We start from the raw sequence: 24,657 nt of genomic DNA, 5'->3' as shown, positions 1-24,657 counted from the left end.
GAAGGGGATGTTTCTGTATACATATACCCCTCTTCCTGTACTACCAACGGCACTGCACAAGATCATACAAGACATGGCCAAAATCTTGATGGTGAACCCCCCCCCCCCTTTTGTCTCAGACAACATTAGTTCCCCCTACTTTTTCATCTGTCCAGGGGCAATCATCACACGTTACCGCACAACATGGATCTTCTCGCACAAGACAAGGGGATTTTTTATTCACCTTCACTTATACACCCTTCAGTTGATACTTTGGGTGATATGGTTTTAATTTTTTTTGGGCACCAATTTTCTGATGATGTGCTTTGGGTTTAGCAGGCAGCCAGAAAACCCATTACTAGAAAATCATACTTGACTAAATGGAAGGGATTTTCTGTTTGTTCTCAATCATGACAGGATCCTTTTTCTGTGGGGGGGTTCTGATGGCCTTGCTTATTTCTATGAGTTGCTCGATTCTGGTTTGGCATTTTCACCTGTTAAATTTGATTTATCAACCATTTCGGCTTGTCTGCCTCTGAATCCACCTTTGGCTTCATGTTTTGAAGTCCAACAATTTTTAAAACGTGTCCTTCGTATTTAGCTTCTGATGAAGTCTGTTCCTCCTTCTTGAGACTTTAATTTTGTTCTTGAGAAATTGACTCCATCCCCTATTGAGCCTGCAGTTTCTTCTTCTCAGCAACACTGTACTTAAGACTTGCTAGTGGCTTTTACCTCTGACAAGCGGGTCCCTAAATTTCAAGCAGTCATGGCAGTTCCACCTTTTTTGTTTTTCACAGGGTCTCTTTGTACCAGTCCTCCTTTTATGTCTAAGGTGGTTAATTATTTATCCTTAAATTAATCCATTCACCTTCTCCACAGAATCGTAGTGAGAGGTTTCTTCACACCTTGGATTTAGACAGACAGCTTTGATATTACTTGGACAAGACAAAAACATATCAGGAAATCTGAGCAGCTTTTCATTTCCTTTCTTGCCAGGAAATTGGGTTTGGCATTATCTAAGCAAATGATCTTCTCCTGGATCTCTAAGGCCATTTCTCTCTGTTATCCTTCTCATGATAAGCAGCATTCCTCTTCTGTTCTTTCACCTTCTACCAGGGCAGTGGCTTCTTCTGGTGCTTTTTTCAAGGGTCTGGATACTAGAACCACCTTGGGAGCTACTGCTTGGTCTTCTGTTCACACCTTCACCAAATATTACAAGTTGGATGTCATTTCTAGGGGCAGTTTGTGTTTTGCCAGGGCCATCCTTTATGGGTTTTTCAAAGTCCAATGTGTGGCTTCCTCCTGTTCTTTACAGTAGCTTCTGCACTCTCCTAGGAGTACAGAATACTGCAGCAGTGATAAGGAAGGACATGGTACAGTTGGTAAGATCATACCATAACAGTAGATGTCCTACTTCTGAATGCTGCAGTATTCTGTCCCTATCTTCTACCCCCCCCCCCGTTTATTTTTCTTCTGGCTTAGGGGTCTTTCACCCTCTTCTTCCCTTCCTTGGATGTACGTGTTATTACTTTCCTCTGGAGTTGCTCTAGTTCTTCTGTGGCGCTTCAATTCTGAGGATTAGGTGCTCATGTGTCTCATCTGTACCTTACACCTTGCACATAGGACATATGTCTGCCGTACGGCACCCAGAAGATGTAGTCTTTGGTCTGCTAGTTGGAAGTTCAGTTATCCTCAGCAGGATTTCACATGAGTACCGAATAGGGCAACAGTGAGAAGTGGGGCATCTAATGTTTTAGTAAGATCTTACACAACTGTACATTCATACTGAAAATTGTTTATGCTGTTTTGCATTATCAATATATATAGGTTGATGAAGATATTGAATGTGGGATTTTTTTATTGTGGTTGTATTTTCTTTTTTTCTTTCATCTTTAGATATGCACGCCGCTAATTCTTCAGGATAAAGCAAATATAGCTGAAGCATTTGTTGCTAATGAGCCAGATTTACAGCGCCGACTTGTTCAAATGCTGGACAGTTGGTGTGATTCATCATTCAATACGAAAAATTTTATTAGGTAAGTGCACATGAACTTGCTGCAGTAGACAGTTATACTTGTTGAGGGGAGCTGCCTGATCCCTTAAAGACAGTGCCTTACTTCTTTATCGACTTGCTTAGATGTCACTTGTATAGACCTCAAAGGTATTTCAACCAGAAGCCCACACTTAGAATTCCAGACTCCACACAGTTATACCATCTGTATGCATACATACTGCACTTTGGAGAAAATTCACTTTTTTTTTTTGGTGTTGGAGACAAGCTCCCTTTGCAACCCTTGTGGGGAATGTGACACCGCACACCCTCTTTACTTAGATATACAAACTCCACAATTGTGCAAATCTTGGTGAAAAGAGAAAATACTCTCTAAGGTTGGAACTAAACTCACATTACTTAGATCTTGTACCAAGGTAAGCACATTGAGACCCAGTACTTTGTGAAGATTGCCATAGGAGCTATCTTTCCATGAATCTGCCTAAGTATAAAGCTAGGAGTTCCATTTCACACTTGGAACACAGCGACCATGTATTTTTTTTTAACATGATTGTGATCTCTCCACTTACATAATGCATCTTTGCTACACCCCAGAAGTTTGTTTTGATCAATTTAAACATTGTTTTCATAATTTTTTGCTGTAGCCAGTCTCTCAGTAACACAGTCAGAACAAGTTGGCATATGCTGCATTTCATTGACATTGTTACTAGGTGAACAGCTCTGTATCTGGTCAGAGTGACTGACAAAATGGTTAGTGATTGGTAGTGGTTCCTAAAAGATCACATGAGGCTGAACTGTGTGTGAAACATGGATGGAAGTGTTTACACACCAGGTACACAAAGATATAAAAAGTGGTAGCAGTCATAATGATCAAAACTCTCAAATGTTGTTGACATCTATTTTGTTGCAACAGCAGGTGGTCGATGTGTGCAACATCAATAGTCACTGGTGTTGGGGAATATGCCCCTTCCTCTAGGATTGTGTGATCTCATAGTTAGCATATATAATTAGGAGGGTGTGTGTGTGTGTGTGTGGGGGGGGGGGGTGCTTCCCTGCTGCAAAAAACAGTGTTTGTGTTTAAGACTTTTTTTATGCTCCTTAGATGTTCCTTACATCATGAATAATGATTATTCCTTGGAGCATACAAATGATGTGTTAACACTTTATGTGAAGTTGTTCTATCTCGCCATTCATTCTTACAGATGGGTTCGGAGCTGATCCTCGGCTTCAACTCGGCCTACTACAAAGCTTGAGGCCAAGTCCCCATCTCATGATGCACCTAGAGTTACCCCAGCTCTAGTTTGCCACTGCAATAGATCGGAGGTTCTCGCTAGCTTGGGACAGTAAAACCTTATTTTTTCAAATATTTTTTCATTATATTGATAACTTTTTATTAGTAGTTTTAGATACTTAAATAAGCTCTTACAGCTTTATTGTGTAATTCCCTTTCTCTTGGTGTGCTTTACTTAAATTACTAGTTGGCCTTGTTTTTCCTAGGCCTAGTTTAGATTATTAGAGTTTGTGTAATTAGTGACACTTTTCTGTCACAGCTGTCTTTATTAATAGATTGAGTGTGCTTAGTGACCTTTTGTCACAGTTTAGAATAATTAGAACTAAGATTTAGTTTTCAGTGTGTGAAAGAGTAGCATTTAGTATTGTTGTGTGCATTTAGACAGTGACTTTCTGTCACAACCTGATACTTTATCTTTGTTTAGATAAATACTTTTTGTATGTGTGTGCGACTTTTAGCCCGTATTTTTCAAAGGGCTTGTTGATTGATGTTACTGTTCAAAATTATTTGGGTGTGTACAGTTTTACAGTAACCTTTTTTGATGCTGTGGTTTGTACAGTATGGCTGACCAAGACAAACACCTTAAGTCAGGATTTAAAAAAATGCCCTAAATGTGTCCAGAAAATGTCTGTCACGGACAGTCATCTTAACTGTGTTTGTTTGGGAGCATTACATCTCCAAGATAGCTTTTCCATATGCCATTCTTTCTCTTCTAGGGTTCTCCAGGATAGAAAGAGGAAATTGATCGATAGAGGTTTGCTGAAACCCTCTTTCCAAGAAGCTTTGAGCGACCAAGATGGATCCAGTAAGTCCTCAAAGTCTTCCAAGACTTCTGAGAGTAAGAAATCCAAAAAGTCTTCGACATTGACTCCACAGACATCAGAGCTGACAATCTTATCCTTTTGGAGCCAGTCCTCAGTTCTGGAACCAGTATCCAAAGTATCTACGTCTCCTCTGTTACAGTCGGTTCCACCCTCTATCCACTCATCTCGGTCTTTGATCAGCCTTTCCGATTTGGATATGGATCATGTGGTGCAGTAGCTTTTACAGGCACCAGCCTTTGCTAAATTTTTATCTGCTCCGACCCAAGTGGTTTCGGAGCCGAAGACCCTTTTGCCAGCTACTACTCTTCCTCCTCCGAGCCATACCGGTCCTTCAGAGCCAGAGGAGTCGGACTTGTTGATCATGGAGCCTTCGGAACCGACTCCTGCTCCAGTGTCTTCGGCTCCATTTACTCTGACGTCCTCGGTGCCGATCGAGGAATCTAGGAGCTGACGTTCTCTGGTCGGGTCTGGGGAGGATAGTCAGACTGACTTGTCGGTTCCGACTCTGCCTCTCGGGGCTTCGGCTCGGATGAGTTTGGCTCCTACCTTTGGCTCGGAGCTCAGTGTCCTGGTGCCAGGGGTATTGACTGCTTCCTCGCATCCGTCGGTCCCTTCACATTCAGATCAGAGGTGCCTCAAAGCCATGAGGAGAGTTACGTCTCCTAAGACATCTTCGTCTTCAGGTCCGGCTTCTTCCTCCCCTAAACGCCTGTGTCTTATTCTGCTTCACACATCCTTGCCAAGCGTAGAGACCCAGAGCCTCAGGAAGCCCCATTGGGTGGTTGATGCTCTTCCGAGACCTCACCAGAAGCTCCCACTGATGAGGTTCCCAGGAAGAGAGTTTGTAAGAGCAAGCATCTAGACTCCCCACAGGAGTCCCTGACATCTTATACTGACTTGGATGAATCAGAAGGGTCCCCACGGTCCCCCTCTAAGGATATCTCATTTGCTGAGATACTATAAATCCTTAGAGGGGTGACTGGCAGTCCATCAACCCTACTGAAGATGAGTCTATTCTCCTGAAGGCTTTCGGGTCTCAGCCCTCTGTCTCTTGGGTGTCTCCACCCTATGATGAGCTTATGCAGCTGGTTTCACTAAGAAGGGCGTGGGAGTCTCCAGACACCATGGAGCCTGCCCCTAGGATGCCTAATAAATTTATCTCTGCTCCCCAAGACAAATCCTTTCTGACCAAGGGTGTGCCAGTTGATGCCAAAGGAAATTTCAGAAACTTCCTCTTCTATCCATCCTCCTAACAGAGATTCCAGGATCATAGATAGATATGGGAAGTGCACTTACAGTTCAGTGACTTCTGCACTGTGTTCGCTCAGCTATTTAACCCATTTTACGAGACTGCAAAGAGATCTCCTTAAAGAACTGGGAAATACTCTTGAGGGTACAGTAGCTGCAGGAGCTTCAGATAAAGTTGCCTCCCAGCTTGCTACCCTCAACTCCATAGTTACCTCATACATGTGCCTTATTTCGTATGCAGCGGATGGAATGAGCAGGGAAGTGGGTACATAAATTGCTCTTAGGAGACACTCCTGGATGTGCTTGTGTTCCTTGTCAGAGCCCTTCAAGTTATCCTTTGTAAATACCCCTTTTGATGGCTCTTCCCTTTTCGGGCCCAAAGTTAAGGAAACTTTGACCAGGTGTGAGCAAGAAGGAAGGACTCTGCCATCGGAGTCTGTTTTTTCACCCCTACCAGACCCTACCCCAAGGGTCAAAGGGGAGTAAAGATGTGATTTTGAAAAGACAAGGAGCCTTTCAGGACACACATAGTGAACCCCCCCCAGGGGCAGAGGAGGGGGCAGTAATGGAAGACACCGCCCTCGCAGCAGAAGGGGTCCGCACAACCAGCATGACAGAGATCACTTCTTTGGGAAGCCCTACCAGTGATCCTGAAAGGAGGCCTGACTGTCCTACTCTGGAGGCAGTCGGGGGGTCACTTATCTTTGTATCCAGATGCCTGACTCAAAATAAATGACAACTGGGTACAAAGTATCATTTCCAGAGGATACTTCATTCCTTTCACCACACCCCCTCCACCGACAAGAAAAATCTCGGACATTTCACCCTGTTACAGGGAACAAGCAACAGTAGAGGTCCAAATGTTGCTAAGAAAGAGTCATCCAACCTGTCCCAGCATACCAGACAGGATCCGGAACTTACTCAAGATTCTTTTTAGTTCCAAAAAAGACAGGGAACTGGAGACCTATATTGGACCTCAGCAGGCTAAACAAATCTGTCAAGAAAGAGAAGTTTCTGATGGTCATGCTTCAGTCAATACTTCCCTTTTTAGAGAAAGACAATTGGATGATCTCCAGGATGCGTACTACCACATAAAAATGGCTAGACCATCCAGGGATCATCTGCACTTCCGGCTGGGAGCCAATCATTACCAGTTTTGAGCCCTGCCCTATGGTCTCACTATAGCCCCCCAGAGTGTTCACCAAATGTATGGCAGTGGTCATGGCTCACCTGAGACGTTTAGGATTCCATATGTTTCCGTACCTAGATGATTGGCACTTCACCATCAGGCATCAACTCATTCAAGCCAGGGACACCACTCTGTCACTCTGCAACCAGCTGGGCATTACAGTAAACTCAGAGAAATCTGCCTCGTCACCATCGCAACATGCCGTTTTTATCGGAGCAGAATTGGACACCACCACCACCATGCTGAAGACAGCCAATAGAAAGAGTCTTACTACTCCGTCAGCAGGTCTGCAATCTGATATCCAAAAACAAGGTTCCCACATCAGAAGTTCTAAAATTATTAGGCATGATGGCAGCTGCAATTCTGGCCATACCACTGGGTCACATGCATATGTGGAAACTGCAGTGGCTGTTCACTTAATGGTCTTACCAAGAGCTCCCCATGTCTCACCTATAATGATCACAAACTCTTGCAAAAAGGATCTTCAGTGGTGGTTGACCTCTCTTCATGTCACAATAGGTCATCCCTTTGTTCTACCCCCACCAGCAGCCACAGTGATCATGGACACTTCCCTGATAGGGTGGAGGGGGGCATTTTCAGAGAAGAACAGCCCAAGGCACATGGACCGATCAAGAGACACACCTGCATATCGATGTCTTAGAGATGAGAGCAGTACTTTTAGCGTTGCAGTACTTCCAGGACTCTCTTCCTCTGGGTACAATTGCGATTCAGACAGACAACATGTCAGTGGTCTGGTAGTTGAACAAACAAGGAGGAACCAGCTCATATTCCCTTTGTTGCAAGGCCCTAAGAGTATGGCAGTGGGCTATATCCACCCAGCGCTTTCTGTTAATGCACATCCTGGGAAAATTCAACGTGATAGCAGACAAGCTGAGTAGAGCAATTTTGTTGCCCCACGAGTGGTCTCTCAAGAAAGAAATAGCGGACAGGATATTCCACAGACAAAGTTTGTGCATTAGAAATGCTGTTAAGGCAGTTTCACAAGCACGTTGAGTTGCCGATGACGTTTTAGTACATCGTCAGGTTTATTTATGTCCAGATCGCTATTTGCGATTTGCCCTCTCACATATAACTTCTGAATTTTATAAGAAGTTCTACTCTTAATATCTGTGACAGACTTTTATTTTTAGGTTCAATGTGTATATGGGAACTTATGGCGCATTAGACGGCCTCATAAACAATATCACATTTTGATTTATGTTCTGTTGAATGTGTTGTGTATTGTACTTAAGAGACGATGCCTAGATATTTTACAAGTACTATGGCTTTAAGAGTTTAAAAGTATGATGTGTCACGTTGACCAATGGAATTAGATTGTATGTTTTATAAAGGTTTTTTAAGCAGTTTTTAAATGTTTAAGAGTTTGATAAAGCCCTATGGCGAAAGCGCTCACTCACTTTTATGAATAAATATTTTCGTAACTGCAAGCAGAGCATTCAGCGTTTTATTTACTGGACTACTGGATTACATTCATCGTTTTATTGCCATCAGGGGTACCGGCTTTTTTGAGTTGGTTTTTTACATTTTGTTTTTATCAGCGTGATACCCCGTCTCTGTTTGTGACTGCTCTGCATTGGGATTGTGTAAAAGCTAGTGTTGGCTGAATTTTGTTATTTGCTAGTAATTACAGGTGTGGGGGTAGCCACAGTCAGTGATTTCCTGTCCTTGCATATTTAAACTGGTGCATGTGAAATAATTCCTGCTTTAAAACTTCAGCTTGGCAAGCTAAGAACTTGGTTATATTCAACTGGACGTATAAGAGAATTTAAGTACCTTTTTATGCACTTTTACTTTTAAAAAATACAGTATTTAAATTGATTTAAACTGTGTATGAAGGAGTGTTGAAGGAATTTTTAACTGGTTATTCTGCTCTTCAGTAACTTGAACTAAAAGCTAGTGTTGGCTGAATTTTGTTATTTGCTAGTAATTACAGGTGTGGGGGTAGCCACAGTCAGTGATTTCCTGTCCTTGCATATTTAAACTGGTGCATGTGAAATAATTCCTGCTTTAAAACTTCAGCTTGGCAAGCTAAGAACTTGGTTATATTCAACTGGACGTATAAGAGAATTTAAGTACCTTTTATGCACTTTTACTTTTAAAAATACAGTATTTAAATTGATTTAAACTGTGTATGAAGGAGTGTTGAAGGAATTTTTAACTGGTTATTCTGCTCTTCAGTAACTTGAACTAAAAGCTAGTGTTGGCTGAATTTTGTTATTTGCTAGTAATTACAGGTGTGGGGTAGCCACAGTCAGTGATTTCCTGTCCTTGCATATTTAAACTGGTGCATGTGAAATAATTCCTGCTTTAAAACTTCAGCTTGGCAAGCTAAGAACTTGGTTATATTCAACTGGACGTATAAGAGAATTTAAGTACCTTTTATGCACTTTTACTTTTAAAAAATACAGTATTTAAATTGATTTAAACTGTGTATGAAGGAGTGTTGAAGGAATTTTTAACTGGTTATTCTGCTCTTCAGTAACTTGAACTAAAAGCTAGTGTTGGCTGAATTTTGTTATTTGCTAGTAATTACAGGTGTGGGGGTAGCCACAGTCAGTGATTTCCTGTCCTTGCATATTTAAACTGGTGCATGTGAAATAATTCCTGCTTTAAAACTTCAGCTTGGCAAGCTAAGAACTTGGTTATATTCAACTGGACGATAAGAGAATTTAAGTACCTTTTATGCACTTTTACTTTTAAAAATACAGTATTTAAATTGATTTAAACTGTGTATGAAGGAGTGTTGAAGGAATTTTTAACTGGTTATTCTGCTCTTCAGTAACTTGAACTAAAAGCTAGTGTTGGCTGAATTTTGTTATTTGCTAGTAATTACAGGTGTGGGGGTAGCCACAGTCAGTGATTTCCTGTCCTTGCATATTTAAACTGGTGCATGTGAAATAATTCCTGCTTTAAAACTTCAGCTTGGCAAGCTAAGAACTTGGTTATATTCAACTGGACGATAAGAGAATTTAAGTACCTTTTATGCACTTTTACTTTTAAAAATACAGTATTTAAATTGATTTAAACTGTGTATGAAGGAGTGTTGAAGGAATTTTTAACTGGTTATTCTGCTCTTCAGTAACTTGAACTAAAAGCTAGTGTTGGCTGAATTTTGTTATTTGCTAGTAATTACAGGTGTGGGGTAGCCACAGTCAGTGATTTCCTGTCCTTGCATATTTAAACTGGTGCATGTGAAATAATTCCTGCTTTAAAACTTCAGCTTGGCAAGCTAAGAACTTGGTTATATTCAACTGGACGATAAGAGAATTTAAGTACCTTTTATGCACTTTTACTTTTAAAAATACAGTATTTAAATTGATTTAAACTGTGTATGAAGGAGTGTTGAAGGAATTTTTAACTGGTTATTCTGCTCTTCAGTAACTTGAACTAAAAGCTAGTGTTGGCTGAATTTTGTTATTTGCTAGTAATTACAGGTGTGGGGGTAGCCACAGTCAGTGATTTCCTGTCCTTGCATATTTAAACTGGTGCATGTGAAATAATTCCTGCTTTAAAACTTCAGCTTGGCAAGCTAAGAACTTGGTTATATTCAACTGGACGATAAGAGAATTTAAGTACCTTTTTATGCACTTTTAAAAAATACAGTATTTAAATTGATTTAAACTGTGTATGAAGGAGTGTTGAAGGAATTTTTAACTGGTTATTCTGCTCTTCAGTAACTTGAACTAAAAGCTAGTGTTGGCTGAATTTTGTTATTTGCTAGTAATTACAGGTGTGGGGGTAGCCACAGTCAGTGATTTCCTGTCCTTGCATATTTAAACTGGTGCATGTGAAATAATTCCTGCTTTAAAACTTCAGCTTGGCAAGCTAAGAACTTGGTTATATTCAACTGGACGATAAGAGAATTTAAGTACCTTTTATGCACTTTTACTTTTAAAAATACAGTATTTAAATTGATTTAAACTGTGTATGAAGGAGTGTTGAAGGAATTTTTAACTGGTTATTCTGCTCTTCAGTAACTTGAACTAAAAGCTAGTGTTGGCTGAATTTTGTTATTTGCTAGTAATTACAGGTGTGGGGTAGCCACAGTCAGTGATTTCCTGTCCTTGCATATTTAAACTGGTGCATGTGAAATAATTCCTGCTTTAAAACTTCAGCTTGGCAAGCTAAGAACTTGGTTATATTCAACTGGACGTATAAGAGAATTTAAGTACCTTTTATGCACTTTTACTTTTAAAAATACAGTATTTAAATTGATTTAAACTGTGTATGAAGGAGTGTTGAAGGAATTTTTAACTGGTTATTCTGCTCTTCAGTAACTTGAACTAAAAGCTAGTGTTGGCTGAATTTTGTTATTTGCTAGTAATTACAGGTGTGGGGGTAGCCACAGTCAGTGATTTCCTGTCCTTGCATATTTAAACTGGTGCATGTGAAATAATTCCTGCTTTAAAACTTCAGCTTGGCAAGCTAAGAACTTGGTTATATTCAACTGGACGATAAGAGAATTTAAGTACCTTTTATGCACTTTTACTTTTAAAAAATACAGTATTTAAATTGATTTAAACTGTGTATGAAGGAGTGTTGAAGGAATTTTTAACTGGTTATTCTGCTCTTCAGTAACTTGAACTAAAAGCTAGTGTTGGCTGAATTTTGTTATTTGCTAGTAATTACAGGTGTGGGGGTAGCCACAGTCAGTGATTTCCTGTCCTTGCATATTTAAACTGGTGCATGTGAAATAATTCCTGCTTTAAAACTTCAGCTTGGCAAGCTAAGAACTTGGTTATATTCAACTGGACGATAAGAGAATTTAAGTACCTTTTTATGCACTTTTACTTTTAAAAATACAGTATTTAAATTGATTTAAACTGTGTATGAAGGAGTGTTGAAGGAATTTTTAACTGGTTATTCTGCTCTTCAGTTATTCCCACCCACCCGCCCTGTTTTTGTTTTGGTGTTAATCTTAGTGGCATTGAAACTGCCCGCCTCAGCCTGCCTCTGGGCCCATCTCATTTGCTCACTCAACTGAGTGCAGTGAGATCATATTCTGATTTCAGGCACTCCTACTGTGTACAAAGAGAGCATCTGGGAAATAGAAAAAAAAAAATTAAGCTTATTTCCTGCCTTTCTTGTTAAGTGGTACAGACTATTTGTAGGCTTCTGAACCCCAAGCCCTTCTGTGTTTGAGGGAAGCCTTCTAGCTTGTTTTTTTTTTTCTTGTAACTAGCCAGTTTTCTAGTTTCAGCACTCAAATCTGTTTCTTTGATCTCAGCACTTGTTCAGAAAAAAAAAAAAAAAAAAAAAAAAATTCATCTGCTTTTACTGTACTTGTGTTTTTACCTACTTTTTTTACTTTTGCATCATCTTAAAATACTCAATTGTATTTATTACTGCTTGGTGTAACTCATTCTAAGCCTTTTGGTTTAAACACTTGGGCTTCGGACCAGTTAGTTGTTTTGCACTGAGAGGTTTGTGGTCTGCACTGTTGTGGCAGAACAGGTAGCTTACATCCTTCTAGGTTGAGAACTGCTGATTGAGGGCTCAGTGTCTGTTATTCTAAAAGTGTATTAATTCTGGTTTAAGCACTTGGGCTTTCAAGCCAGTTATTTTACATTAAGAGGGTTCGTGGTCTGCACTCTTGTGGGAGGAGAGGCTGGACTCTGCCCTTCTGAGCTGGGAATTTCTGGTTAAAGGCTTATAGTGCATGCATATCTGAACTGTTTCTTACTGAAGTTGGTGCGCCTTGTTTGCTGTGGCATAGACTGGATTCGGGCCTGCTGGATCTAGCTTTGTTTGTGTAACTTGAGCACTAATCCAGACATTCTCTAAAGTATTCAATGGTATTTATTACTGCTTGGTTGTAACTTGATTAAAGTGTAGCTATCATTCAAGTCTTTTGGATTAAGCACTTGGGCTTCAGACCAGTTGTTTTACATTAGGAAGGTTTGTGGCAAGCACTGTGGTGGCAGGACAGGTAGCTTTCATCCTTCTAAGTTGGGAACTGCTGATTGAGAGCCCAGTGTCCAAGTGTATTAGTTCTGGTTTAGGCACTTGGGCTTCAGGCCAGTTATTTTACATTAAGAAGGTTCGTGGACTGCACTCTTGTGGGAGAAGAGGCTGGACTCTGCCCTTCTGAGCTGGGAATTTTCTGGTTAAAGGTTTATAGTGCCTGAATATTTGAACTGTATCTTACTGAAATTGGTTCACCTTGTTTGCTCTATCATAGACTAGATCCAGGCCTACTGAATCTAGCTTTGTTTATATACTTGTTGTTTGTTTGCTTGTTATTTCCCTGGAAGCTAATTCACCTAATACGCAACTTCTCAGCGCTTCTGTGGATCACTAGTGATATCTGCATTGCTTACTGTACTTATTTCCTTGTTTCACTTGAAAGAAAGTTACTGTTTGTCGCTTTTGCATTTAGTTACTTGTATCACATTGCACTCAAGTTACCTGGCACTTGCTCACTAAAGCAATTATATAAGTCAGCACTAAAAATTAAAAGCACTACACCCTCACTCCCCACTGGCCCTTGTTTTCAATTAAGGATTTCCCAATATTATTCTAGCATGTCCAAAGGTCAGTTGTCAATCTCCTCTCCGGTCCAGCTGGTGAATCTGGGAATCTTGAGGCAATGTTATAACTGCCTCATGTACACAGACAACCCTCTCCTCCTCCCACATAACACAAATACTTGGTAGAGATGCAGCTATTTAGCCAAACTGGAGGCTGAGCTCTCTCAACTCAGGACTGGCAAGACCAGACAGGAGGAGAAGGCAACTACACACACCACAAAACCAGCCTCACATAATGCTACCACTCCACTGAATCAAACACATAAACACACAAAGACATACTCGGAGGCTCTGAGTAAAATTTACCTAAACAGCAGAGGCCTCCAAAGCAGACACCCAAACAACTGCTACCTCAAGACACCCCAAAAGCAACACATAAACCACAAAAGCAGTGTGCAAAGCAGTCACAGCCCTTAAGGCCAAATACAACACCAAACATACTTGTCATAGGTGACTCCATAGTCAGACACACTGACGTCCCACTCACCAGGCTGAACAAGGAGAGGGTCACAGTAAGCTGCCTATCGGGCGCTAGAATCCGCCACATAACACAAGCACTGGTCACTCCACAGCAAGTACAAATATGACACAGTCATTGTCCATGCTGGTGTGAACGACCTGAGACGCACCTCCCTGGACTGCATGAAAAGAGACATAGAGGAGCTCTCTGATTATGTAGCCCAGGCAGGTATGACCCTAACCCTGAGCAGTATCCTTCCTTCACCAAGAATGATGCCACAATATAGAGACAAGATGATCAGCTTTAACAATTGGCTTAATGTCTGGTGTCATTCAAAGGGGATCCAGTGTCTGTCTGCCTGGGATGACATGCTTGACAAGCCACGTTGGATCGCAAGGGACGGCTTGCACCTGTCACCCCTGGGATTCCGGATATTGGCTAAGGCTCTTGCCACCCCCTAGTGCCTTTTTAGGCAAGGCTCAAATTCTAAACCTACCACCCTAGAAAACAAAAATGGGAAGAAATTGAGGGTAATGCTGCTCAATGCCAGAAGTCTAAATCTCAAAATGCACGCACTCGAGGCCCTTCTCAGTATGGAGAACATCGATGTCTGTGCTGTAACTGAAACCTGGTTCAAGGCTCCTGAGAGCACCCCGGCACTATTAGGTTTTACCTCATATCATGCGCTCCGCCCCCAAGACCCGGACCACTCCACAAAAGGAGGGGGTGTATCCATAATCATAAAGGATACTCACACCTCCAGGTAGGTGGCAACGCATGAAGCCTCGGAAAGCATCCAGGTGCAACTAACAATAGGCAAAACTGTTCTACAAATTGTAGCATGCTACAGGCCACCCTCTCAAACTCAGGAACCCCACACAGCCTTCCTGAAGACACTGGAGGGTATAAATGTATCTCCAAACACCATCATATTGGGTGACTTCAACTACCCGAATATAGACTGGGAACATTACTCAAGCCCTAACTTTCTAGCCCAACGGTTCCTGGAGTTCATAAATTCAAATGCCATGGAACAGCTAGTCACTGTTCCCACGAGAGGAGAAAATATACTAGATCTCATTGTCACAAACATGGGGACAAAATGCTCCACACCGAAGTATATCCCTCATTGGTGAGATCTGATCATAAACTAATCTCACTGGAAATCCACATCCCGCCCCACCCCAAACAAAAAGACCATAGTGAAGAACTTCTCTAAAGCAAACTTCACACTACTCAAGACTGGTGTGGTATCCTTCAAGGCCCCTGAGTCAGAGGAAACCACAACCCAAGCTGCGGAAGCCCTTACAAATGCCTTCTATGAACACCTCCAGGACTGCATGGATCAGGCAATCCCAAATAAAACCAAGACTCTTTCCACAAAGGGCAAACGTCCAGTCTGGTGGACCCCAGCCATTAACAAACTTTACAATAAGAGGAGAAAGCTATTACATGATAGAACAAAATCCATAAAAGGGAAGTCACCCCTGATCATTATTAGTTAAAAATTACGAGCACTCATAAAATCAACTAAGGCCAATTTTGAGAGAAAAATTGCCATGGATTCAAAGGACAATCATAAGGCCTTTTTCAGCTATGTTAGGAACCTGGGTGGAAACTCACAGATATGCTCAGAATTAGTCCAAAATGATACAAAAATCACTGAACCCACAGACATTGCCAACATACTGGCAGACAGGTTCAGTGCAAACTTCACCCCTCTCCCCTAAAGGAGAGATAACTATCCCAGCCGAGTGTAGCCTCCCGGACATCTCAAATGCGCAGGTGAAAGCTGCTCTCTAAAGCTAAAACACAGCATCAATGGGACCGGATGGTGTCCCCGGCTGTGTGCTACACGAGCTAAATGAGGAATTAAACCCGCACATAAGGCAGCTGTTTAATCTCAGCCTTACCACAGGATACGTGCCCAAGGAGTGGCGTGACGGCAACTGTGGTCCCACTCCACAAAGGTGGCGCCTCACGGACCCTGGTAATTACCGCCCCATAAGCTTAACAAGTCTAGTCTGCAAAGCTATGGAGAGGATCATAATGGAGCTCATAAACAAAGATATAGGGGACTTGCAGACATTGGACCCGACCCAGTTTGGCTTTGTCAAGGGAAGATCATGCCTTTTGAACTTGGTCGACTTCTTCAAATAGTCACCAAGGCCATTGATGAGGGAAAGGCAGTCCATACAGCCTACCTTGACCTTGCAAAGGCTTTCGACACAATACCCCACTCGGGTATTGTAGAAAACTTACCAGCTTAAATGTAAACCCATATGTCACAAGATGGGTTGCAAACTGGCTTAAGGACAGAACCCACAGGGTTAGAGTTGCTGGCGCTGTGTCAGACTCCAAGCCGGTCACAAGTGGTGTCCCACAGGGCTCGGTCCTAGGCCACCTATTGTCTGGCACCTCCTTCCCAGAAGTACAGGCCAACATGGGAGGACTTTGCCTGACAAAGTTTGCAGATGACTGCAAACTGAACGCCACAGTGGAAAGTGCATCGGACACTGATATCCTTCAGAAGGGACTCACGGAAACAGATAGCTGGTGCAAGAGCCATGGCCTGAAGTTAAACGCCAAAAAATGTATAGTCATACCCTTCGGGAAAAACAAGGTAACCCCAAGCTACCATATAGGTGGCAATCCACTAAGCACAGAAGAGGTTATCAGGGACCTGGGGACCCAGGTTGACAGTGGCCTTTCTTTTGACACTCACATTGCTAAAGTGGTTAGAAAGACCTTCTACATTGCCCACCTGATCATGAAGGGATTCACATCCAGATCTAGTGAGGTCATTGTTCCCCTGTACTCTTCACTTATCAGACCAATGATCGAGTACAATGCCCCATTCGGGATGTATCTCACCCGACATCTGCAGCAATTGGAGAGGCCCCAAAAGTTCCTCACCAAAAGGATAAAGGGACTCCAAAATCTGTCATATGCTGCCAGATTGAAGAAACTCCAGCTCTATTCAGTCGCATACCGCCTGCTCAGAGGTGACATGTGCCTGACATACAAGGCCATGTCCAACCCGAATTAATGGACATGCTCCACCTCAAAAATCCAAATCCACCAAAACTACTAGAGCAAGCGACTTAAACCTTAGCACGGATATAAATAGGACGTGCTGGAGGGATAGATTTATCACTCAGAGACTCCCTATGCTGTGGAATAAAATCCCGGTCCATGTGAGGCAGAGCACCTCGCTGACTCTGTTCAAGAGAAATCTAGACCTGTGGATGGGAGATCGTAGGTTTACCCCGGGAATCATCTCTGGGTCACTGCTGGACAGAGGCACAACAAACTAATGGGCACAGTATTTTTTCATATAAGGGGTGGCGTAAGCCACAATAATTTGGGCTAGGCTTATAAATGCCTTAGGGCAGATAGCCTAGTATAAACCTATGAACCTATGAACCTATGAACCTATAGCCTCCATTTTAGAGTTCTTGACTATGATTTTTAACAAAGGAGCTGCAGCAGCAACAGTTCGTGTTTATCTTGCTGCCATTTCTAGTTTTCATCTTGGATTTGAAGAATTGAACATTATGTCACACAAACTATCCACAGCCTTTCTTAAAGGGACCTTTCATCTCACACCACCTGTAAAATCTCCCGATACCCCATGGAGGCTAAATTTTATGCTTTCACACATTATTCTTCCTCCATTCAAACCAGCCTCCTCATGAGAATTCAAATTTTTGTCATGGAAGACTGTCTTTTTAGTAGCTATCACTTCTGCCTGCAGAGAGTCGGAGCTTCAAGCCTTGTCCATCAAGCCTCCTTATTCGATTTTCCATGCTGATAAGCGTTTCACTTCGAACTAACCCCTCTTTTTTACCTAAAGTTTGCACTGAAGCCAATCTTAATCAAATTATTGATTTGCCAGTTTCCTTAAACAATCACTCCAACAATTTAGAATATATGCTGCACAAACTTGATGTTCATAGACAGCTCATATTTTACTTGGGTAGAACAAAAGATTTTAGGAAATCTGAACAGCTTTTCGTGTCCTTTTCAGACTCCAGGAAAGGTATGCCAGTGACCAAAACAACTCTGTCCAAGTGGTTATCTGATTGTATCACTTTTGCTTATTCAGCTGCTAATATGCCTTTACAACATAAAAATTAAGGCTCACTCCACCAGAGCAGTGTCTACATCCTCTGCCAGACTTCCTATTAATAACATTTGTGCAGTAGCCACTTGGTCAACACCTCATACCTTTATTACTCATTACAAAGTTGACAGGGCCTCCAGGGACAGGGTCTCCTTTGGATCCACTGTACTGAAAAACATACTCATGTGAGCCACCCGAGATAGATGGTGCTTGGGAACACTACCCATCAGTAAGAATGATAGAATGACTTCACATAAAGAAGTTATGCACTTACCATAATGTTGCATGCGAGTTGTTCATCTCGCCTTCATTCTTACTTCCCACCCTCCTACTCCCTCCTGGGCTTTCGAAGACCGAGAAGCTGGATTCTTCCTGGTTGCTCACCCCTTCTGTAGCTTTCTCTTATGGAGTGATAGAATGACATATGGTATTATATGCAGCAAACAAGATCTGAGGTAACTCTAGGTGCATTATGGGATAGGGACTTGGCCTCGAGCTATCTGAAGACCTCGAGCTTTGTAGTAGGCCGACTCGGAGCTGAGGATCGGCTCCAAACCCATCTGTATGAATGAAGGCGAGATGAACAAGTCGCATGGAACGTTATTGTAAGTACATAACTTCTTTTTTTTTACCTTTTGTTGTCTACATAGTAATATCAGTATTTGGGTATTTCAGTGTACCTATGTATAGATATATGCGTGTATATATATCTACACACACACACACACACACACACACACACACACACACACACATCTTTTGCTGTGACACTTTGGAACACCGATATTTACACCAGAAAAGCTCGATTGTACAACTTCTGAATCTGTCATTAGCATGCAGCTAAAAGAAAGACTTCAAGAATAAGTGTTTTTTGCACAGTGACAACCTTTCCTCCATCCTCCACACCCTCTGACATTGTCATCTCCGTGATTTCACAACACTGGGGAAATGAAAGAATCCATTAGATGGGAGTCAACAGTTGTGAGCAGTCCCTCTCATTTCATCTAAACAAGTAATATTAGAGACTTAGATTATCGAGCACATATGCACAAACATATATCAAAGCTTACTGTATGTGTGCATGTGTATATGTACTTATAGATAGAATATATATATATTAGTATGTGGGGGTTCAGGTTTGTTCATTTGGTAATTTTGCTGTCATTCTAATATTAGCTTCACTGTGTTCGCTGTAGTTTTTGTATATTGTCTGGTACCACACACGCACACACATGTAGGTAGATATATTTATACACACACACACACACACACACACACACACACACAGTTTTTATATATTTTAAAGTCCCTTCATTTGAAAGGGAAATATTGTGCTTTTATTGAAACAAGTTTTGTCAAATAATTCAGGAATGTTTTAGTGAAGAATTGGCATATACAGTAGGTTAAGAAAGTTTCTCCTTTCCCCACTGTTGTGTGATGTCAAACTTCATATATATTTTCAAGCAGGTGTGCAAAAATACTTGTTTTCTTTTCTTTTCTTTTACACGATATGTTTCATTAATATATTTTTCATTGGAATGTGTTTTGACATATATATAAAATATACATTAGCTCTCACACAGAGGGGTGACTTAATGCATGTTAGAAGATGTAAAGTCACTTGTGGAGGATGGTTAAAGATCAGCGAAGATAAGCTAAAAAGATTGAAAAGTGCAGAGTCAGGATATGGTGTTGCTTGTGATGACATTCTGAGAGTCAGATTCATTTGTTGGGTCTCAAGATCCCACTGGTACTGAAAATTTTTGAGCAAAAAAAAAGAAACCTGCTGAGTTGTGCCAGATAACCACTGAAGAGAAGTAGCGCATTTCTGAATGCCACTTACTGTTGCATTACCTGAGCCTTGTTTCTGGCTGGTCCAGGATAGCTTACCACTGTCTATCAGGATTATCTTTATTGCCTTTGATGGTCACAGGTGTAACATCACAGCACCGAGATTTTGCAGCCAAATAATTTGAAACCATATTCTTTGACTGCTAGACCAAATGAACTGTGTGATGGACTGAAAGACAAAAAGACTTCAGGTTAACTGTCTAGGAGTTTTCATACTACAACTCTGGTCAGAAAAGAAAATATTGCGTTTCCCCTTTACTCAGCCCTCATCAGGCCAGTCATTAACTTGCAATGTCCCCTTTGGCATGTATGTGTCCAGATGCATGCAACAATTGGAATTCCCAGAGAGATACATTACTAAAAGGTGAGAAGGCCTAAACATGTCCTACATGGACCGACTGCAAGCCCTGTCACTATACTCTGTAGCCTACAAACTGCCAAGTGGTGATCTGTGACTGGCATGCAAGCATCCTCTGACTCATTACTGATGGATTTACTGCACATTAGCAAGTGAAATCATATCAGGAATACTTTGTCTATGGATCTAAACCCCCTTCTGCAACATTAGCAGAACAGTTTGGAGGGACAAGTTTATCTCACAGAGGATACCGCTGCTGTGGAATAGACTTCCCATCCACAAAAACAAAGTTCATCCCTTTCCATATTCAAGCACAACTTAGATGTGTGGATGGGAAATAGAAAACTTACCCAGGACTGCTCCCTGTACTACTAATCAACAGAAGCGGATCCTAAATGCTTTATCCCATGCATGAGTCCCCTCAAATTATATCTGAGACAATCCCAGTTTTTCTCATTGGGAATAATATAGAATTATCAGCCGTTCGGTGTGTAAGGCCAGTCTGTAAACAAATAGGATATGTTATTTCAACCACAAAAAGGAAAACTGGCAAGACTTAAAATGTTTCGGAAGGACAGATAGCCTAGTACTTGCTTATGAACCTTTGAGAGATTTCTGAAGAGACTAGCACCAAAGTTCAGAAATGTACTTGTGTGTATTATAGGATAAGGCTCCTTCTAATGATTTATTTCTATAATGTTCTCATTGGGTCAAGAGATGGTGTTACTGATACCTCTGTTTATTTGGCATTTGTTTACTGATATTGGCTACATTTCGTGTATTTGTTGAAATCTGATACTTTATAAGGGGAAGTTAAATGCCCAAGTTGCAGTACGATATGTAAAGTCTGATGGGCTGACACATGATGATTTTATTTTTACTAAGTCAAAGGTGCTGCTTGGCATACAGATGTTGCACTTGTCTCACACAGTTTTTATTGTTATGTTTATATTTCTTCTCTGTTTAATTCACCTTCTTTCTGTTTCCTTATCTTTAATTCCCCATTTCATGACCCTGTCCTGCAGTCTTTTGGTGTTATCCTACTGACCCTATTGCAGCCTTTTGCTGTACTGGATAATTTGTCAGGGTACCTCATGAAGGCAGAGTTTTTTCTTTCTAGGGCATGTGACATTACCAGCTGTCCACGTGGGTCATGGCTGGCTTGGGGATGAGAATGACTCAGTAAGGCGGAGGAAGGGGCTGATGCATTGCAAGAGTTCGAAGTGCTGTAGGTTATGGTGTGCATGGAACCTCATTGCCTACTTTTCCACCTAGAGAACACACAAACTACAGATGTTATGTTGTCCCCTATCTCGCCTTCCTTCTTTGTTTGGGCTCGGAGCCGAACTCTGCTCCGACACGGCCACATACTGTAGCTCGAAAAGTCTTTACTGGCTCGAGGCTAAGCCCTATCCCAACATGCCTAGCAGTAGCTACCCAGATCTTGTTTGCTGTTTGCAGCATTGAGATTGCCTTCTGCTGGCTCAGGCTAAGAAGTTTTTTCTTGTGCTAAATTGTGAATATTGTGACAGTTTTCAGATAGCTTTTTTGTATACCATAGCATTAGTCTAATTTTCCTTATATTCTACTACCCCTCTCTAAGTTTGGTTCTTTGTTGTTGCTTTTATTATGCCCGTCATTTCCATGGGCCTACCTTGCCTTTGTGATTCTTGTTAGCAGCCCGTTTAAGTTAGAGGGCTTTCCCCTTTTTCTGCCCCTCCTCTCTTCTTTAAGGAGAAGCCGTTTTAGTTAGAGGCTCTTCTTTCCTTAGGGGAAGTAGCTGTTTAAATTAGAGTCTACCTCCTCTTTCCTTCTCTTGTTTTTTTAAAAAAAAAAAAAAAAAAAGAAAAATGTTTTGTGTCAGTTAAGTGTGTTAGCTGGGTTCAGGTGCCTAGGCAGTGAGACATTTCCCTGTGGTGCATTTTGGCTGGGGACACATGGCTGAAGTGACCTTCAGCTGCAGAGAAATATGGCTGTTTGTAAATTCCCTGTGGGCAAAGAGAAGCACATACTGCCATGCCCACAGCTTTAATAACAAAATGCATGGAGGTAGAAGAAGTAATGATTGTTGTGCTTAGTGTACATTACATACTTATGTAACTAAGTCATGTAGAAGTGTGCTACAGCATGCAGGAAATCCTGCCTGGTTCTGTAGTCACATTTATGCTCCAGTATGCATTTTAGGTAATGTTCCCTAGACACTGTGAAGAGGGTAGTAGTCCACACACACTGATTATAAAGGTACTGCCCATTGTGCACTGCATTTTTACTGCCAATGACATGCCCTCTGGCCAGCCTGCTGCTTATGCCTGTCATATTGCCTGCAGTCTCATGTCCCCTTGGGGACCGTGGACATTGTTTTCCCCCTGTGCATTTGGTTATTGAAGTTGTAGGTATGGCAACACATTCTTCTCTTTGCCCATAGGGAATTTGCAAACAGCCATATTTCTCTGCAGCTGAATGTCATTTCAGCCATTTGTCCCCAGTCAAGTGTACCACAGGGGAAATGTCTTGCTGCCTAGGCGCCTGAAACTGTGTTAGCTTTATTGTTGTTTCAGGTACTTACTATGTCCAAGGAACCAAAACCATCAGGGTTTAAAAAATGTGACTCATGTTGCCAAAAATGTCCCTTACGGATGGGCGCACGAGTTGCATATATTGTTTAGGGGGCTGCAGGACTTGTGTTCCATCTGTCATGGCTTTAGTGCACGAGTCCTGCCAGAGAGACAAAACAAGCTTATTCTACAAGGTTTATTAAAAACTCGTTTTAAGGCTTCGTCTGGAGAAACTCAGCTTGCAAAAAAACAGGACAATAAACCTGCATCTTCGTTGGCACGGTCCTCTGTGCCAACCATATCTAAAGAAGGTCTTTCAAACCTTCAGACCGGACAGTTGGCTTCGATAAGATAGTCTCTCTGGCAGCTTCATCAGCAGTCTTGGAGCCATCCCAGACTCTTGAGATATGTAGGTCCCCTTCCTTGGAGCCGGTGAGATCTATTCCACAGTCTCCCATTTTACAATCTGTGGCAGCTAGTCACCCGTCTTCTGCACACTCCTCCCGGTCATCCAGGATCCTTTTGGATGATGACGTGGAGAGGGTTGTGAAGAGACTGCTCAAGGTATTTGCAAAATTGTTGTCGAGCCCAGCCCAGAAGGAAGTGATGCCGTCTGCCCAACCAGTCTTTTTATTGATTCCTCCTCCGACTGCATCCAGTTCAAAGCCGTAGTGCATGGAAGTCGTGGTGGTGGAACTGTCAGTTCCAATAACCCAAGGTTTGTCAATTCCGACCACCGCTTCGATCTCCTCGATACTTCAGTCTTGTTGAGGGATCTGGGGGCTGATGCTCTCTCGTCTGCTTTGAGGTGGGGAGTGGCATTGGAGCCTTGTCCGACCCCCCTCCCTCTTGGTGCTTCGGCATAGGTGAGTTTGGTTCCTACATCAGCCTCAGAGCCATCGCCCTCTGTTCGGAGGAGGTCTTCAGGCTCTTCGGAGCCGGAGTCTCTCCGTCCGTGACTGCGGTGCCTTCAAGGTGATGAGGAGTGTGCTTTCTGCTGAGACCACTCCACCCTCAGCTCCATTGGCTCCTTTCCCTTCTATACCAGTGTCTGCCTCGGAACCTCCCCTCCACCCCAAACGTAGGGATTCTATGCTCCAGGACACCCCATTGGGTGACTGCACTTCTTCTGAAACCTCCCCTGAGCAAGCCTCAGAGGAGGTTCCTCGGAAGAAAAAGTGCAAGAGGAAGCATTTGGACTCCCCTGAGTCCATCATCTCAGACACAGACTTGGAGGAGTCAGAAGGGATCCCCCCTGTCCCCCTTTGAGGATGTCTCTTTTTCAGATATCCTAGAAATCCTTAGACAAAGGGGTAACTGGAAACCCCTTGCCCCTTCTGAGGATGTCTGTGTACCTGGACGTGTTTGGTTCCCGACCTTCCACCTCTTAGGGGTGTCTGCCTTTTTGACCCACTTTTAGCTATACTTAGTCGAAAGGCATGGAGCTCTCCAGAATTTAGCGACTCAGTTCCACGGAGGCCCAATAAAGTTATAACTGCCACTGAAGATAAACCATTTCTTTCAAAAGGAGTGCCTGTTGATGCTATGGTGGTGGCAGGAGCCACCAGCAAGGAACTTGCAGAAACTTCCTCTCCTGTCCTTCCGGCTAACAAGGAGTTCCGGATGATGGAAATGTAGGGGATGCGTATGTTTTCTTCAGCGGCCTTTACACTGTGGTCGCTGATCTACTTATCACACTTTACAAGATTTCAGAGGGATCTGCTTAAGGAGTTCGGAGATACCCTACAGGATCCTGCAGCTGAGGGAGCAGCTTACAAAACGGCTTACCAGCTTGCGACCTTCACCTCAATCGTTAACTCCTCCATGCGTCTGATTTCTCGTGTGGCAGATGGAGCGGGTAGGGCTGCAGGCACAGGAGTTGCTCTGTGGAGACACTCCTGGATGTGCCTATGTCAATTTGCGGAGCCCTTCAAGGCCTCCTTTACAAACACCCCCTTTGATGGCTCTTCTTCGTTCGGGCCTCAAATAAAAGAGACTGTTACCAGGTGTGAACGAGATGGCAAAACACTCTGTGTAGTGAGAGTACATTTTTCCACTCCTTCCAGACCTTACCCCAAAGGTCAGAAGAGTGGTAAGATGTGGTTCCAGAAAACTCAGAGAGCTTCGCCTGAAACACGTGGAGAAAATTCCCCCAGGGGCAGAGGGGGAAATAATAATGAGAGACACTGGTCTCGTGGCAGGGGGGTCCACAGC

General features: G+C 42.4%; 1 protein-coding gene across 1 annotated transcript in view; it reads left to right on the top strand.

The window, feature by feature from the left end:
• The window catches only part of LOC122790655 (exonuclease mut-7 homolog), a gene marked incomplete in the record, with an annotated part of 2,442,473 nt that overhangs the window by 852,555 nt on the left and 1,565,261 nt on the right, over window positions 1-24,657 (top strand). The window contains 1 exon segment of the mRNA XM_044058180.1: window positions 1,876-2,015. Coding sequence (XP_043914115.1) covers window positions 1,876-2,015 — 140 coding nt within the window.

This window comes from Protopterus annectens, chromosome 16.part0 (genome assembly GCF_019279795.1).
Source record: "Protopterus annectens isolate FY-2018-M chromosome 16.part0, PAN1.0, whole genome shotgun sequence".
In the NCBI taxonomy this organism is placed as follows: domain Eukaryota; kingdom Metazoa; phylum Chordata; order Ceratodontiformes; family Protopteridae; genus Protopterus; species Protopterus annectens.
Note: the sequence above shows the minus strand (reverse complement) of the source record. Positions and strands in the feature narration are given on the sequence as shown.